This window comes from Palaemon carinicauda, chromosome 8 (genome assembly GCF_036898095.1).
Source record: "Palaemon carinicauda isolate YSFRI2023 chromosome 8, ASM3689809v2, whole genome shotgun sequence".
In the NCBI taxonomy this organism is placed as follows: Eukaryota; Metazoa; Arthropoda; class Malacostraca; order Decapoda; family Palaemonidae; genus Palaemon; species Palaemon carinicauda.
The window spans coordinates 83,289,675-83,308,874 of NC_090732.1; the positions used below are offsets into that span (position 1 = coordinate 83,289,675).

The 19,200-nt window shown below is 43.5% G+C and overlaps 1 protein-coding gene across 2 annotated transcripts in view; it reads left to right on the forward strand.

The window, feature by feature from the left end:
- The window catches only part of LOC137645783 (RNA-binding protein with serine-rich domain 1-A-like), a 191,192-nt gene that overhangs the window by 162,336 nt on the left and 9,656 nt on the right, over positions 1-19,200 (forward strand). For both annotated transcript variants that reach the window (XM_068378704.1, XM_068378705.1), the window contains one exon: positions 8,577-8,798. In XM_068378704.1, the coding sequence (XP_068234805.1) occupies positions 8,577-8,798 (222 nt within the window). The remainder of the gene's footprint in view (positions 1-8,576; positions 8,799-19,200) is intronic.

Consider the following 19,200-nt stretch of genomic DNA (forward strand, 5'->3'; position numbering starts at 1 on the left):
GTTGTATTTTGTTTTCTCTTAGCTTTTTTGCTGTTTTTCATTATGAGTGAAAAGAGTCATTACCGTATCTGTGCGAATGAGGAATGTAAGGTGAGACTACCGAAAATGGCGGTAGACCCTCACACCGTTTGTTCTAATTGTAGGGGTTTTGTTTGTGCCCTTGATAATAGGTGCGGGGAATGTAAGGTTTTGGATGAGAAAGATTGGTTAATTATGAAGCGCTATGTGCGTAAGCTAGAGCTCGATAGAGTTAGGAGAGCTTCTAGGTCTAAGTCTAAGTCTGTTAGTGGTAAGGAAGACGAACTTAGCGTAGATTTATCTATTGATCCTATTATTGATTCCTCTTTGGAAGTTGATCCTTCCCTTGAGATAGTAACTCCTGCACCTCCTACAGGTTCCGTATCTACGGATGACCCTTGGTACGCTAGCCTGGCGGCCGAGTTGAAGGCCATTAAAGAACAACTGGAGGGCTTTAAAGGTAAGGAAAGTGAAAGTGCTTGTGTTAGTGCAGTGGAGGTGGCGACTGACCGAATCTGTCATACCCCTAGGTCTAGACCTCTACCGAGCTCCCAGGACCAAGGGAGAAGGTACGTCGATGACCGAAAGGGGGTGAGAGGTACGTATCCTCGGTCAGCCGTCGCCTCAGACAGTCCTGTTGTCGATTCCCAGGCTGCTCTTGACCGTCACGGGAAAGACGTGTCGGATGTGTTGTTTTCTTCTCCGAATTCGTCCAGACGTAAATGGAAGTTTGAAGCTTCAAGACCTACTAAGAGGAGATGGAACCGCGACGAACGGTCTCGTTCTTTCTCTCCCGGTTCTAGCAGTTATGAACCTTGTCCGTCGGAGGATGATTTCGACTCCGTGCCTGTGAAAAGGGCGAAGCCTGCTACCGAAGATCCTCCCCCTTCTATGAGTGTTATTCGTCAGCCCCCCCCCCCCCCCCTTCGGGGCCGCAAGACCCAGCTGATGTTGCTAAATCCTTTATGTCTGTCATGCAGGAACAACTTTTGACTTTAGTACAAGCCTTTAGCCGCCCTCACGCCCAGTCTGACAGACGTAAAGACGACTCGTTGCCGATTAAGAAGTCTGCTTCTAAGAGAGAACGGAGTTCTTCTTTAATGAAAACTTCTCCCTCTCTACGCCAGGATGAGGAATGTGTGCTTTCGCCAGGCGATACTTCTTCGCGATACCAGGGCGATACGTTTTCTCGTTCTCGATACCGGGACGATACCTTATCGAACGATACTGCTTCTCGTTCTCGATGCCAAGACGATACCGCCTCCCGTTCACGTTACCAGCACGATACCTCCTCTCGTTCGCTTCGCCACGACGATACCTCCTCTCGTTCGCTTCGCCACGACGATACCTCCTCTCGTTCACGACGCCACGACGATACCGACCCTAGTTCTCGACGCCACGACGATACCGCCTCTCGTTCACGACGCCACGACGATACCGCCTCTTATTCTCGCCGCCACGACGATACCGCCTCTCGCTCTCGACGTCAGAACGACTCTGCCTCTCGTTCTCGGTCCCAGGGCGATAAAACCCTGCCTCTTCGGGACTATACTGCCTCTCGTCCCAAGGATTCTTCTAGCGCGGGACTTCAGGATGCAACCCGTCTTTTGCAGGATGATGCCTTTGATTTGCCTTTGTCGGGTTCTAAGGATCCTTCTTCTCTTTCGAAGGATATTGCAGATGTGGATCAGGACCTCGAGGATGTTTCTGAGGACGATGATAATCCTGCCGACGCTGTGGGAGATTACAAAGTTCTCTCTCGCTCCCTTCTTGAACTTTTTGGAGAGGAATTCCAACCTGCTGCCCCTCAATCTCCTCAGTCCCAATTTAACAGAAAGAAGGCCAAGAAACAGTCGGCCTTCATCAAGATGAAGCTGTCTATCTCCACAAAGAAGGCTCTCACGAAGATTGATGACTGGATGATGGAGCGGAGACAAACAGTTAAGACTTCCTTCTCGTTTCCACCAGCTCGTCTTGCTTCAAGAGCGGGTATGTGGTATGCAACGGGAGAACCTTTGGGTCTGGGAGTGCCTTCCTCCTCCAAGGGTGACTTCTCTGGTTTAGTGGACTCTGCTAGAAGGCATGCTCTCAACTCAGCCAAGGTCATGTGGTCGATGTCGGAGCTGGATCATCTCGTCAAAGGTATTTTTAGAGCCTTTGAGGTTTTTAGTTTCCTAGACTGGTCGCTTGGGACTCTCGCAAGGAAAACTGAACAGATGGAAGGATCTAGGGACCTTACCAGTATTATGTCCTGTATGGATAAGGCCCTCAGAGATGGGGCGAATGAGTTGGCTGCTCTGTTCTCAGCTGGGGTCCTAAAGAAGAGAGCTCTGCTTTGCTCTTTTGCTTCTAGGTCTGTTACCAATGCACAAAAGTCTGAGCTTCTTTACGCCCCCCTCTCTCAACATCTTTTTCCCGAGTCCCTGGTTAATGACATTACGCGTTCTCTGGCCCAAAAAGCCACCCAAGACCTTTTATCTCGTTCTGCTCGTAAGCCCATGGCAGCCCCTCCTTCTTCTTTGAAACGGGAGGAAAGGAGATTCCAGCAGCCCTTTCGGGGCAGGACTACTTCAAGACCAGATTTTAGAGGGAGAAGGCAAGAATCAGGACCAAGATCTACCAGGGGTTCTTTCAGACCTCGCTCCAGAAAATGAAGTTCGTCTCCTCCAGACAGTAGGCGCAAGACTGTCAGGTTTTTGGCAGTCTTGGAAGAGGAGAGGGGCGGACACCTGGTCCCTCTCAGTCATCAAGGAAGGATACAAGATCCCCTTTCTGAAAAAACCTCCTCTCGCAGATGCTCCGCTGGCCTTAGTAGCCCGGTACTCAGATCCGGGGAAACAGAAGGCCCTAGTAGACCTTGTCAACCAAATGCTAGACAAGGGGGCGATAGAACCGGTTCGGGATCTATCCTCCCCAGGCTTTTACAATCGCCTGTTTCTGGTCCCCAAGAACTCGGGCGGATGGAGACCCGTCCTGGATGTCAGCGCTCTCAACGTATTTGTGGAGAAGACAAAGTTCTCCATGGAGACGACTCAGTCGGTGCTGGCGTCAGTACGTCCAGGGGACTGGATGGTGTCCCTCGACTTGCAGGACGCATATTTCCATGTCCCCATCCATCCGACTTCGAGGAAGTACCTGAGATTTGTAATGCAGGGCAAGTGCTTCCAATTCAGAGCTCTTTGCTTCGGTCTCAGCACGGCTCCTCAAGTCTTCACCAGGGTAATGGCGAATGTGTCTGGTTGGCTGCATCAGGAGGGGATAAGGATATCCTTCTATCTGGACGATTGGCTGATTCGTTCACGATCGAGGGAGAAATGTCTGGAGGATTTACAGAAGACTTTTATGATGGCTCAAGATCTAGGCCTGGTCATCAACAGGGAGAAGTCTCAGATCAGACCGAATCAGACTATTCTCTATTTGGGGATAGTTCTGAATTCAGTTCTTTTTCGGGCTTCTCCCTCTCAGGAAAGACAGACCAAGTGTCTCGTAAAAGTCAGAACTTTCCTGGACAAGAAGAGATGCACAGCAAAGGAGTGGATGAGTTTGCTGGGGACTCTATCCTCCCTCGAACAGTTTGTCTCTCTGGGGAGACTCCACCTAAGGCCTTTTCAGCACTTTCTTTCGAAGACGTGGAACAGAAGGATACAGGAAGACTCCTTTTCCTTCCCCATTCCAATAGAAGTCAAGACTCTTCTGAAGTGGTGGCTGGACCCAACCTTGTTAGGGGAAGGGATCTCCTTACACAAGAAGAACCCAGACCTAGTGTTGTTTTCAGACGCATCAGAGTCAAGCTGGGGGGCAACACTAGGAAGCAAGGAGGTCTCAGGCTATTGGGAAGGAATTCAGCTGGGATGGCACATCAACAACAAGGAGCTGATGGCCATTTTTCTGGGGCTAAAGGCCTTCAAGGACTTGGTGTCTGGGAAGATTGTGGAGGTCAACTCAGACAACACCACAGCTCTTGCTTATATCAGGAAGCAAGGAGGGACTCACTCTCTGTCTCTGTTCGAGACAGCAAGAGAGCTCCTTCTTTGGGCGAAGGAGAACAGGATAAACCTGCTGACGAGGTTTGTTCAGGGACAGAAGAATGTGAGGGCGGACATGCTCAGCAGGAAAGGGCAGGTCCTTCCCACAGAATGGACCCTCAACCAACAGGTCTGTCAGAGTCTCTGGAGGCTGTGAGGGAGACCCCTCATCGATCTTTTCGCCTCCAAGTTATCCAAGAGGATCCCCATCTATTGCTCCCTAGTTCCGGACAGAGAGGCAATAGCAGTAGACGCCTTTTTGATGGATTGGACGGGGATGGACACTTATGCTTTTCCCCCGTTCAAGATCATCAATCTGGTAGTCAGGAAATTCGCCCTCCTCGATTCGGGACGGATGATCCTGATAGCTCCGTTCTGGCCGATGAGGGAATGGTTCACGGAGGTGGTGGACTTGTTGATGGACTTAACAAGAAGCCTCCCTGCAAGTCCAAATCTGCTCAGACAACCCCACTTCGAGAGATATCATCAAAACCCCCTCGCTCTCAATCTGACTGCCTTCAGACTATCGAGAAGCTCGTCAGATCGAGAGGCTTTTCAGCGCAAGCTGCGAAAGCTATCGCCAGAGCGAGGAGGGTCTCTTCGCAGAGGGTCTACCAGTCCAAGTGGGAGACTTTTAGGGCTTGGTGTAGGAAGCACAAGATTTCCTCATCCACTACCTCTGTGAGCCAGATTGCGGATTTCTTGTTGTACCTCAGACAGGACGCTAAGCTAGCTGTGTCCACTATCAAAGGGTACAAAAGTATGCTCTCTTCCGTCTGTCGGCATAGAGGCTTGGACTTGTCTCGCGATAAGGACTTACAGGACCTCTTGAAGTCTTTTGAGACGACCAAGCAGACCCAGTTAAAGCCCCCTTCTTGGAACCTTGATGTGGTTCTTAAATTTCTGTGCACCAAGAGATTTGAGCCCATCTCACAGGCTCCCCTTAGGGAGGTTACCAAGAAGACCCTCTTTCTTTTGGCCTTAGCAACAGCTAAAAGAGTTAGTGAAGTCCATGCAATTGAAAAACAGGTAGGCTTCAATCTGAATGGGGCAGTTTGTGCCTTGAGATTAGACTTTCTCGCTAAGAACGAGAACCCTTCTAAGCCCTGGCCGAGGACCTTTGAGGTTCCTAACTTGACCAACCTAGTGGGTCAAGAGCAAGAGAGGCTGCTCTGTCCAGTACGAGCCCTCAAGACCTACTTGTCTCGCACGAAAAGTTTGAGAGTCTCTTCTAGCTCCCTGTGGTGTTCTGTGAAAGATCCTCAAAGCCCCTTTCCAAGAACGCTTTGTCCTTTTTCCTGAGGGAAGTGATAAGAGAAGCGCATCTCTTGTGTGAGGAGGAACACTTCGGACGTTTAAAAGTGCAAGCTCACGAAGTGAGGACCATTGCGACCTCGCTTGCTTACCGCTAGAACATGTCGCTCCGTCAAATTATGGATGCGACATTCTGGAGGAGCAACTCTGTGTTCGCCTCTCATTACCTCAGAGAGGTGAGGGTGGATTATGAGAAATGTTATACCTTGGGACCATACGTAGCTACGGCTTCTGTATTAGGCAAAGGAGTTACTACCTCCCCTCAACCTTAGTTTTGTTTACTTGTGCATAGGTTGGTGTATTTTTTTATTGGTTGTCTGAGGACTTCGACTGTGTACAGTCACCTCAGTCTAGTTAGATAATTTTTATCTACTTTGCAAATGTTAGGTAGTTGGTTTGGTAAAGTTGCTGTTTTTTATTTTGGGCAATAGGTAGTCCTGAAGTCTAGTCAGATTGTTGGTCTCACCCCGCTGACAGACTCGATTGAGTGTTTTCAGCACTGCAGGTCACATCCTGGCTGACACTCCTAAGGGAAAGCGACTCAAGAGGCAGGAACCTTTGAAGTCAGCTACCTTAGCAGGTAAGGAATCAAGGTGTTTATTTATCCTACAGCTTTTTTGGTTGTTTCCCCAACGATGTTACTGTCTATCACCCTCCTCCAAGTGTGTTAATCAGCTATGTATATATAACTGCCAGGTAAGTTCTATTCATAAAAATGGAGTTTTTATGATAAAACAAAGTTTTATGAATACTTACCTGGCAGTTATATATACATTCGAAGGCCCACCCACCTCCCCTCAAGAGACAGGTCGGGCATAGATGAACTGAAGAACAGAAAACGGGAATGATTCCTCCTACCACCCTTTAACGGGTGTTACCACCCAACCACCACAAGGCGGTTGCCTAGTTTTAGAAAAATTCTGCCGAAATAGAGATAATTAGCTATGTATATATAACTGCCAGGTAAGTATTCATAAAACTTTGTTTTATCATAAAAACTCCATTTTGTGTTGTCAATGGTACCAGTAGATTGGGTTTGTGCATGTATTGTACCACTATATAAGGGTAAGGAAGATGTGCATGAGTGTTGTAATTGAAGAGGTATTAGTTTGTAAATGGTAGTTGGAAAAGTGTATGGTAGAGTATTGATTAATAGGATCAAGGATAGAACAGAGAATGCAATCTTAGAAATACAGGGTGGTTTTAGAAGAGGTAGGGGTTGTATGAATCAGATTTTTACAGTTAGGCAGATATGCGAGAAATATTTAGCAAAAGGTAAGGAGGTGTATGTTGCGTTTATGGATCTGGAGAAAGCGTATGATAGAGTTGATAGGGAAGCAATGTGGAATGTGATGAGGTTATATGGAGTTGGTGGAAGGTTGTTGCAAGCAGTGAAAAGTTTCTACAAAGGTAGTAAAGCATGTGTTAGGAGAGGAAATGAAGTGAGTGATTGGTTTCCGGTGAGAGTGGGGCTGAGACAGGGATGTGTGATGTCGCCGTGGTTGTTTAACATGTATGTTGATGGAGTGGTGAGAGAGGTGAATGCTCGAGTGCTTGGACGAGGATTAAAACTGGTAGACGAGAATGACCATGAATGGGAGGTAAATCAGTTGTTGTTTGCGGATGATACTATACTGGTTGCAGACACAGAAGAGAAGCTTGGACGATTAGTGACAGAATTTGGAAGAGTGTGTGAGAGAAGGAAGTTGAGAGTTAATGTGGGTAAGAGTAAGGTTATGAGATGTACGAGAAGGGAAGGTGGTGCAAGGTTGAATGTCATGTTGAATGGAGAGTTACTTGAGGAGGTGGATCAGTTTAAGTACTTGGGGTCTGTTGTTGCAGCAAATGGTGGAGTGGAAGCAGATGTACATCAGAGAGTGAATGAAGGTTGCAAAGTGTTGGGGGCAGTTAAGGGAGTAGTAAAAAATAGAGGGTTGGGCATGAATGTAAAGAGAGTTCTATATGAGAAAGTGATTGTACCAACTGTGATGTATGGATCGGAGTTGTGGGGAATGAAAGTGATGGAGAGACAGAAATTGAATGTGTGTGAGATGAAGTGTCTAAGGAGTATGGCTGGTGTATCTCGAGTAGATAGGTTTAGGAACGAAGTGGTGAGAGTGAGAACGGATGTAAGAAATGAGTTAGCAGCTAGAGTGGATATGAATGTGTTGAGGTGGTTTGGCCATGTTGAGAGAATGGAAAATGGCTGCCTGCTAAAGAAGGTGATGAATGCAAGAGTTGATGGTAGAAGTACTAGAGGAAGGCCAAGGTTTGGGTGGATGGATGGAGTGAAGGAAGCTCTGGGTGATAGGAGGATAGATGTGGGCGAGGCAAGAGAGCGTGCTAGAAATAGGAATGAATGGCGAGCGATTGTGACGCAGTTCCGTTAGTCCCTGCTGCTGCCTCCGATGCCTTAGATAACCGCGGAGGTAGCAGCAGTAGGGGATTTAGCATTATGAAGCTTGATCTGTGGTGGATAATGTGGGAGGGTGGGCTGTGACACCCTAGCAGTACCAGCTGAACTCGGTTGAGTCCCTTGTTAGGCTGGGAGGAACGTAGAGAGTAGAAGTCCCCTTTTTGTTTTGTTTCTTTGTTGATGTCGGCTACCCCCCAAAATTGGGGAAGTGCCATGGTATATGTATGTATGTATATAAATAGAATAAGCATAAATATCTCAGAACTATATACTTCCTATGGTGACCTTTGTTAACTGAATGTTACTCTAGTAATATGAATTTAGTACAGTAATCTGAAGTCTATAGCGTTTGTCGCTCCAAGGTTCTACATCTAGCCATCTAGCCATGCACATTATGTACTGAATAACCATGACTATTTCTACCTTGAGGGTACACTCCTCTTTTCATTCTACACACTACTTAACATTCACTCCCATCTTGACCATAAAGTATGAATATTTTTTTCTTATTTTACTTGCTTTTACCTGAAAGAAGATAGTGCTTTATACCAGTAAATTCACTACATTTAATCCCTTGTATAATATGTTGTAGAAATATGAAAAGACCATATCAGATATGCTCTAGTATCTTCATCCAATAGGATTTGCCTGCCATAATTGGAATGCAGATATTTCAAGCAAATAACAATACAATGTTTATTTTTTTTCTTGGGATTCAAGCAACCTGATTTATAGCCTCTGATAATTATTATTGACTAGTGCTTGATATGTTTTAATGCGTATATGCCTTTTGATACTTTCAGCCGAGGTAATTCAATGATGTCACGTGGATATGGTTATATAGACTTCGAGAAACCAGAAGATGCAGAAAATGCAATGAAACATATGGATGGAGGCCAAATTGATGGACAAGAGATTACTGCTGCACCAGTTTTGATTCTTCGTCAACAACCCATGAGGCGACGTTCTCCAATGCCAATGATGCAGCGAAGGGGTCCCCCACCTCGTTGGCGCTCACCTCCAAGGTAATCCCTATCATGCATGCAAAGTAGTGGGCTTTTTGAGTTTTTTATTTATTGCTATAGCTGAATCAAAGACAAAATAACAAGCTATAGGATGTTTCTGAAGAATAGAATTAGTGACGATAAAAAAATTAGTTGTTTCAGAAATATAAACTTCATTTTACATTGTTTGATTTTCCAGTGGCTAAGATGGGCGAATTATTATGAATCTTCCAATGTAATTATAACATAACAACCACATTTACCACTAAAATAGAGCATGTATAGCCGACTAAAAATGATGGCCTGATTTGAAATGAAGTTCTAAGACAAGCAGTTAAGTGGGCATTACCAAAGCAGACGTACAGTACTACATGTAGACTGGTTAAGCTAGTGATGTTACTGCATGGGAGTGTCAGGAGATGTAGCATTTTTGTTAAGGCATTCACACCCTTGCAGGGGCTCCTAAGTACACTGTTCACCTCAGTTCCCCACTTGTCTTTATAATTCTCACTTGTTGACTCCAAGCACAATTCCATGGCAGACCATCTCAACTGGTGTCATAAACCAAGTGAGTACTACCTTATGCGCTAATCTCTTGAGACAAAAGCTTCTGGGACTTTCCCAAGGATAAAACTATACACCGTGGATCCGGCTATTAGGTCGTTGAGGTATCCGCTTATGATTATACATTGGGTGACTCGGTCAAGTTTCAAAGTTTATGCCGTAGCTCAAGTATTCATCTCACCTTGATTAATAACTATGTAGGGCAAGCATATCTTTCCTAAATGGAGAACATCATATTACTTCTTTAGCTGCAATTGACTGCTAAAAGCAGTAACATTGTATCTAGTGTAAAGAGTGTCAGGTATAAAGAGAATTTTGTTTAATTTTGATCATTGTATTTTAAGAACAAATATGATGATGATAATTCTTCTAGTACAACTTCCTCTTCCTAGAACCTTGTTCAATACAGTATAAGCTCATTTTATACCCATCTCTATTTATTAGTGTTATAAATACTTCTGAACATCATAAACAAAAGTAAAAAAACAAGATTTAAAATTGTGGGATTTATACTGATAAAATTCACATCAGAATAGATAGTTTTTAAGTTCAGGATTCATCCTGGGAAAGACTAATTATTTAGCAATTGAATTTGAGTCGACAGTGCCAAGTGTCATCTGTGGAGTTATCATTGCATCCAGAAGTATGCAAGGAACTTTTGAATATTTAGGGAACCCCTCATGTGGGACTTATTTGCCATAAAGAGAAACAAGCTTCCAAACCACTGCTCCCTAATGCTGGACCCTCAGGCTTGGGCAGTTGTACACACAATGCTTCAAGAGTGGAACCATCTAGATTCTAGAACATAGTTTCCCACCATTTTCCAGAATACAGCTAGTGTTGAACAAACATTTTACAAGCCATGAATGGACAAAAAGATTCAGATACTACCCTATTGATTTCCAGGTCTCCTAAATCTTCATATGAATCAACCAAGCACACTGGCCAGGAGAAAAGACTTTTATAAAGAAACCACATATACTAAGGTTTCACCAGAACCTCTCCATGCTAGCTTTAAACTGCCTGGAGATTTATCTTTCTTGTCTCATTAGAGCAAGAGGTTTTCCAAACTCGGTTGCTAATACAATGCTCTCACGCAGAAGAGTTTTAACTAATATAAACTACAGGAGGTCCTCTAGTTATGAACAAGATCTGTCTTACGGTGCGTCATAAGTCGGATTACAGTATATTATTATTATTTTTACTAGCCAAGCTACAACCTCCGTTAGAAACACACATCTCGGTTTACGGCTTTTCGAGTTAAGTTGGTTTTGAATTTATGTCGGTTGTCAAAAATACAGTAATACAGTATTGTACAATCAAGTTTTCAGTAATTTTATTTGACTTTCCATCTGTCCGCTACAAGTATTAAAGTCATGATATCACGGGAATAGTGTTAAATGCACATAGAATTTGATACTTCACAATAAATAATAATTTAAGTACTGTATTTCCCATGTCATGAGAAACTACGTGTTATGATGCACCCTTAAATTAGCAAAGTTTTTTAAAATAAAGAAAATGAGGATTTTACAAGCTATCTTAACAGCAATTCCTATTCAGATACAGTGAACCCTCGTTTATTGCTGTAGATAGGTTCCAAACCCGACCGCGATAGCTGAAAATCCGCAAAGTAGGGACACCATATTTACGTATTTATTTAACATGTATATTCAGATTTTTAAAACCGTCCCTTTACGTAGTACTGTTAACAAACTACCCTTTAATGTACAGAACACTTAATGCATGTACTACAGTACTCTAAACTATAACAGGCACAAATATTAAAGGCGATTTTATATCATGCGTTTCCTAAACACGCCAAAAAGCACGATAAAAAATGACAACCAATGCTTTGTTTACGTTTATCTCTGATCATAATGAAGAAACAAATGCATTTACACATCTATGCATAGGTTAGTTTTTGCATCGATTATATTGATTATATGTTGATTTTGTTATTACTAATGTTTTACTTAATTTTTCTTAGGACTTCCAAATATAGGAAATGAATGCCATTTATATAATGTTTTTCTTTATGACGCCGCCTGAAACGGAAACCTTCCATTCGTTTACTGTACGCTCCATCTTCGATCGTAATAAACAAACAAAGGCATTAAACGTGCATGATGAAAGTGATAAATAATGATATTAAAAGCTTTTAGTAAATATGTTATTACAAATATTATTTACCGTATCTATATAAAATCCTACATACGTAGCAAAGCAGGAAAACAATTTTTTTTTTCTTTTTTTCTTTTTTTTCTTTTGCGTTTAATCAACAATAACAAACTGCCGCTAATGACCGAATGATAATAAACAAAACCTCAGCAATCGTCATCATTTTTCGGTGGCGTTTAGGCTCAATACCAGCCTTAGTAGAAGCAGAACGCTTGGGAGCCATTGTAGGGGTTAAACAGAAAGTTCAACAAAAAGTTCAACTTCAAACAGTCACGCACAGCACAGATTAAAGTTACACAGTAATGTAGCAGCATCTACCCAGCGAGAGAGTGGCAAACAAAGTGGCCGCGAGAAGATGCTGTGGATCGGAGAAGCGGTCAAAACACCAATCACAGGCTAGATTACAAAACTTGGGAGCTGATTCGTCATATATCAGCACTGGAATCAATCACAGTCCGTCTTACATGCTACGTAGTAGTTACAAATTCAAATACAAGGTACAGTGATGCCTCAGGATACGAAAGTAATCCGTTCAGGATACGGTTTCGTATCCTGAGTCACGTTTTACATGTAAATAGCCTAATCCGTTCCAAGCCTTACAAAAAGTCACCTTTTCTTTCATAAACACGCTAAACTGTAGTAATAAACATGCAATGCAGCCATTTCTATCATTTAATAATTAACCCAACCGTTTAAAAACAGCCTAATCCATTCCAGAAACCACCATGAGATTATTCAATAATGTAATTATAGCCTAGTTATCCCCTCCAAGCCCTAAGAAAACGGTCCATTTTCTTTACTACTGTATAAAAGTTACGGTACTGCATGTAAAGCATTTGGATCAGTGAAGGTGTATTGTTACCTGTACACCTAAATTAAGGGTTGATACCCTGAAAAAAAAGGTACTGTACTCTCGGCGACGAGTTAGGATCTCGTAAGCTTTTCGTATCCTGAAAATTTTTTCGTATACTGGGGCATAAAAATCTTTGTATCGCTTTTCGTATCCTGAATTTTTCGTAAGCAGAAACTTTCGTATCCAGAGGTATCACTGTACTATATACAGTATGCTTTACGTACGCTATTTTACGCTTGTTTTGTTGTAGGATATGTACGCTTATTCGAGATGTGATTTTTGCAACAAAGAATATTATTGGATGCAGTACTACGTACGTATACATACAAAAGATTCATGGAAAAGATGCACATCCGTTACATTTGTAGTAGTAGCCATCAGCAGCCTTACACCATTCAAATATGACGAAGTCAGACTGCATCTGATTTGCGTTTCATGTTCGATTTAATTTTACTACGTTTACTGAATTATCGCATGATCACATTCTCTTTTCGTGTTTTATTTCTTTCTGTACTGAATTATATGTCGTATGTAATGCAATGAACCATCTGTAAGAGCAGATATTACTAATTATTAATGGAATTAACGAAATATTTGTGGTCTTCATATATCGCGGCTATTTTCGAAATTTACGGAAAATCCGCGATATATGTATATACATGCGTTATAGAAAAAATCTGCGATAGTCGAACCGCGAAGTAGCGAGGGCTCACTGTACTCTATTGTGTTTTTTGTCTCTGCACAGTAAATTTTCATATTTTGGGTGTATTATGAAATGTTCAAGTTGATAGCAATTGGCTGCACGCCGGATTTCCCAGTATTATTACATATATAAGAAACCACTAATCCAGTAGTAGTTGCCACCACAACTATACGTTTAGTCTTTGGTATTTCAAGTGTTGATTACGTGAAAGCAGTTTTATCAAATGTTCTTGAGCAAATTTTGTTAAAGAGGCAAAATTCCAGTAATGTTTCCCAAATTCCTCATATAGCCTATACATTTTTACACAAAATTAATTATTGATCAAAGAAGTCTAGAAGTTCCTCTAGATGGAATACTTATGTTACTGTATGTGGGAATCTAGGTCTAGTTACTTTTCTGCTAACTTGGTAACATTTCACTTTACTAACAGCGAGACTTTTTTTTTTCCAAGGTCGTATTCAGCAACTGTCTATTTGTATTCTTTGAGAACTCAGGCAACAAAGTATAATCAAAATATTGCTTTGTTACAAAATAAAAAAAAAATATGAAAATAGATAAATAGTGCATAAACAATTAGTATGTCTCTGCGTCGTCTGCTAGGTAACCACTAGTTTTCACGTTTGCTTGTAGATGGGGGTTGGCAAGTCATCAGCTGATTACCAAAACAAATAACTTACCATCGTACGTCATTAAAGGAATCCAATATAAAACCGATTTTGATCAAAGGGAAAAATCTATTTTTGGGTGAGAGGGCCATGTCGTCCTGATGGAAGGGCTCCTATAGGTAGCCTTCTAAGGGATATTTACTACAGTGATACTCCCAGAGAATTAAACCAAAGGTTTCCATGATTCTAACTCCTGGTGCGAGTATCCAATAAAGGATATCACATGGTATCAGGGGATGTATTCTAGATACGACACATGGCAATCTTCACCCCGAATAGATTTAACGCTTTGATGTAAGGGGGATGAGTGGCAAAATAAAAGGGGTGCCATTCTAGGTACTCGGTGAACATTCCCTACTACTACCGTGACGCCATTCCTATTATTGCCGTTAAGCGGAAATGGCCACAGATAAAGTAATTTTGGGAGGGGTCAGCATGAGGGTGGGTCCATCAGGATGACATGGCCCTCACACCCAAAAATAGATTTTTCACACTGATCAAAATCCGTTTTTTGGGCCCAGGCCATGTCGTCCTAATGGAGGTATACTAGAAAATTGTCTTGAAATTACTATTAGCTGTGGGTTTGTGTATGTGCCTTCCACATTGAGTAGATTTCCTTATTTGATCTACTAGACCTATATGTGAAATTCCAGAGATCTGTCACTTCCACAAAACCTGGAGCTGGTTTAGTGTCTCCTGCCCCCAGCAGGAAAAATGTTGATATCGACAATAAGGATTCAATTCAAGGTTTGTATTTCATTTGGAACAAAAAGGAAAACATTGAAGCCTACCTTTTTTACTTATCTTAAGAATGTAAGTTTTATTCCTCTGGAAATCATTGTTGTGATTTCAAGGATATAAGCCCCATACAGGGGTTTAGTAAAACTCTTGTGTACTGTATTTGCTTATAACTGAGGGATCAGTAATAAGAAGCAAATACGGTTTAAGTATTTTATTATGCAACTAATTTATCAAATGAAGTTACAACAAAGTATGAATCTGATCCAGCATTACAACACATCAAAACACATAATTTATTGTGTAGGAAAAATATATAAATACATTATCGGAATAACGCCACTCAATGGAGATGTGAAATCAAATCTATCTGACATGGCCAAATGTTCGGAAATGCATAAACACCGTAATGCAAATGTTCACTCGGCACTAGTGTATTGATCAGATAGCCTATGCACCTACACAGAACAGTATGTCAACCATAGCTGTGATCTGCACTAGTGGGTAGGTATACCCATGCACCGATGCACTGTAAAGTCCCAAAACAGTCCACTGTTCATCGCAGCGCTAGACGACAGGTTTAATGACACTACCCGCCGCCACCACAAAGTGTTTTATTTCATGTACTTGCTTCGCGTAATGTCTGTAGAACACCCTGTATGATCTCCACCCAGTGTATGAGCGGAGTCTCTCAAAGTCCATATGTTGAAAGAAGTTCAACGAAGAAGCAACTTTCCTTGGATCGTGACCTGCGGGTGTACTGTCAGGATCCGCTCTGCGAATAAAATAGGTGAGCTTCGCTCTCAGTCGTCTTAAAGATAAGTTTGATCCTGAAGTTTTGCTTCTGAAGAGCTGTCCTCCCTTGAAGTTTTAAAGTTCTTTGAAGAAAGACCTTAAGACACTACTGGGCACAGAGAGGCATCTTCCTTCAATGGAAAGATTCTCCAAGGACCCCACCTCTTGTTGGGTAGCTCATTCTTGGCAAGAAAGGCAGGATCAGGAAAAAGGTTCAGTTCTCTTGAGTCTAAGAACTGAATATGGCCTTCGTTTCTGGATAAGACTACTATTTCACTAATTCTAGCCCTTGAGGCTATAGCAAACAGAAAAATTACTTTCTGTGTTAAATCCTTTAGAGTACAGTCCTCATTGTCTAGGTTCGAAGCATAGTGTAAGACTTTGTCCAAAGACCACTTGATGGGCTTTGGTGGGGTTGCAGGCGTGAGTGTTATGTATGTTTTTGGGATCTTATTAAAGATTTCACCTGAGAAATCCACCTCAAAAGCATACAGAAGTGGTCAAGCCAGGGCTGATTTACAAGAAGTAATTGTAGTAGATGCCAGGCCTTGTTCGTGGAGGTGTATGAAGAATGAGAGACAGAAATCTGTCGATATTTCTGTCAGTTTCCTTGCTTTCACAAAGGACACCCATTTCTTCCATGACGATTCGTATTGCCTCCTAGTCGAACTTGACTTGTACTCCTCGATGAAGTCAACTCTATCCTTCGAGATTCCAAACTTTTCATTTGCTGCCAAGGCGAGAAAATCATGAGATTTAGGTTGCTGTTTCTCGAGGATGAAGCGTAGACAGTCGACTTCTGGATCAGTTGAGATAGCACTGGATCCGGCAGAGGAAACAGCTTCAGTTTCAACTCTAGGACTAGAGGGAACCAATTGCCTTTGGGCCACTTGGGGGCTACTACTGCTGCTGTCCATCTGAAGGATCTTAGCTTGTCGAGGACTCTTAGCAGGAGATTGGTTGGTGGAAACAGGTAAATGCGATTCCACCTCATCCGGTCGAGGGGTATGGCATCCATCGCTTCTGCTTGAGGGTCCATGTAAGGCGCTATGTAACGAGATAGTTTCTTGTCGCTGGTTGCGAAGAGGTCGATCTGCAGTTCTGGGACTTTTTCCGAGATGAAAGAGAATGAGTCTGCGTCTAGGGACCATTCTGTCTCTATGGGCTTTCGCCTGGATAGAGCGTCCGCCATCAAATTGCCGAACCCTTGTAAGTGAACTGCTGATAGGTGCCATCCCTTCCTCCTTGCCAGGTAGAAGATGGCTAACATCACATGGTTGATGTGGGGTGATCTCGGGCCTTGTCGATTTAGACGCTTTACTATCGCCTCGTTGTCCAGGACCAATCTGATGTGGATTGATATGCGAGGGATTAGTCTCTTCAATGTCAGGGATACTGCCATAGCTTCCAAAATGTTGATATGAAATGTTTTGAACTGGTGCAACCAATTCCCTTGCAGTCTTGTGAGAATGACCTCCCCATCCTTCCAAGGAGGCATCCGTGTGTATCACCACTGGTGGTTGCAGAGGAATTGTCCGTGCTAGGCTCTTGGCTGTTGACCACGGGTTTAGTTGCGTGCCCAACAAGGCCGAGGTCAACCTTAGTTGATCTCTTCTAGCGTTTGATGCGTATTTCCTCCAGACTCCTGACGCATCTTTCAAACGTGCCTTTAGCACAGGGTCTGTCACTGCTGCAAACTGGAGAGAGCCCAATACTCTTTCCTGTTGGCGTCTTGAAATCCTCTTGTGCCTTATTAGTCTCCTTACAGATCCCGGTATTTCTCTCCTCCTCTAGGATGGAATGGAGAGGTGGTGTGACTTTAAGTTCTATTGGATTCCTAGCCACTGGAACTCTTGAGCCTGAGTGAGATGAGACTTCTTGCAGTTGATCTTGAAGCCCAGGTGTTCTAAAAACTGGATCACTCTATGGGCTGGTCGCAGACAAGTAGTCTTGGATGCTGCCCATACCAACCAGTCGTCTAGATATGCTACCACTTGAACACCTTCGGTGTGTAGCTGGTGGACGATTGTGTCTGCTAGCTTCGTGAATATCCTTGGGGCTGTGTTCAATCCAAAGGGCATTGCTCTGAAGACAAACTACTTCTGTAGTTTGAATCCTAGGTAGGAGGAGAAAAGGGGACTCATCGGGAGATGCCAGTAAGCATCTGCTAGGTCTATTAAGACCGTGTACGCCCCTTTTTGCAGAAGGGTCCTTATGTGTTGCAAGGTAAGCATCCGGAACTTGTTGTTCTCGATGAACTTCTTGAGTGGAGACAAGTCTAGAATGACTCTGAGTTTGTCTGAGTCTTTCTTGGGAACACAAAACAGCCTTCCCTGGAACTTGATGGACTTCGCTTTCTTTATCACCTTCTTGTTCAAGAGTTCTGAGGTATATTCTTCCAACAAGGGGGTGGAGTGTTGGAAGAATTCTGGAAAACGGGGTGGAGTTCTCCTCCATTTCCACCCGAGTCCATTCATGATTAGGCTGTGGGCCCAGGGATCGAAGGTCCAGCGATCCCGAAAGTGATGTAGTCTGCCCCCTACCTGGAACCCCTAATTGCTTGGGGGGTCTCGTGGATTTATTTCCGCGACCACGTCCTCCTTGGCCCCGAGAAAAGTTACCTCCTGGAGGACTTCTCTTAGGACTTTTTCCTTTGTGACTGGGGAGAAAGGAAGTCGACTGCCTCTCAAAGGTAGAGTTAAACACTGGTAACAGGGCTACCAGTTGTTGAGGGACCATCTGGAAGGTGGTCTGAGGCATCGTGGTCATAGTCATGGCGGGGAGTTGTGCAGGTCTTCGTGGTATCTTCGCCCTTTTGTTCTTGGACTGGGGACCTCCTTCTGAAGAAGATATGCTTTTTGATGACATGCCACACTTTTGGAGAAGGTTCCTGTTCTCTGTGGCTGGTCTCGCAATGACCTCTTGATCCAGTTCTTGTGGGAATAGGTCTTTACCCCAGATACTTGAGGTAATCAGCTTCCTTGGTTCGTGTCTGATGATTGCTGAAGCCAGGATGAACTCTCTACAAGCTCTGCTCGCTCTGAGGAAAGCGTATAGATCTTTCACAAGGGTACCCATGTGAGATTTAGCCAGGAAGAGGAACATTTCTGGGGCATTATGTTGGCCTGCACTCATTTCTAAACAGTTCTGATGAGAGAGGGAGGTTGCAAGTCTCTCCTTCAACTCTTGTTCCTTCCTCAGAAGATGGTCTGGTAACTTCGGAAGGTTCTCATTGAACTGTTGTCCTGCTATCTCTGGGTCTAACTTAGAGACGGAGAAGGTTAGGTGGACATCCTTCCACTTCTCCTCGCAGGTAGGCAGTGCTAGAGAGAATGGCTTGCATTCCTCTAGGGTCGGGCATGGTTTTCCCTCATCGGCTGCCTTGACAGCAAAGTCTAGTGCTTTCTCCGTAAAGGGGAAAGGGATGGAGGAATGAGCAAGAAAGGTGGGGTGCTTCTTGCTCAGTGCTGAGACCTTGAAGTTGGTATATCCGGCTCCCTTCAAGGCCTTCTCGTGTTCAAACACGATAACCTCTTTGGGGACCGTTTCCTCTCGGGTCGCATTCTCGTCCCGCAGTCTCACATAGCACTCTGGATAGGCCGTAAAGTTAGGCCAGAACTCAAGGTCTTCAATTTGCCTGGCTCACAACTTCTCGGAAACGAAGAGTTTCCCATTCATCATTGGCATATGCTCCTCATACCTCCAGGGGTTAGTCTATGACCAATGAGGGAGATCAGACACTCTAAGAGGCTTCTTAGAGGTGCCCATGGTGGTTCCGAAGCAGTCCATCTTCTCCTGCAACAACCTTTGGTGCTGCTTAATCGATTCCCGCATCGTCTTGTTCCCGTTGGAACGACTCTATCATTCGTTGAAGAGATGTCAGAATCTCTTCGCTTGCGTTTAACAGGTTGTGGAGTTGGGGCC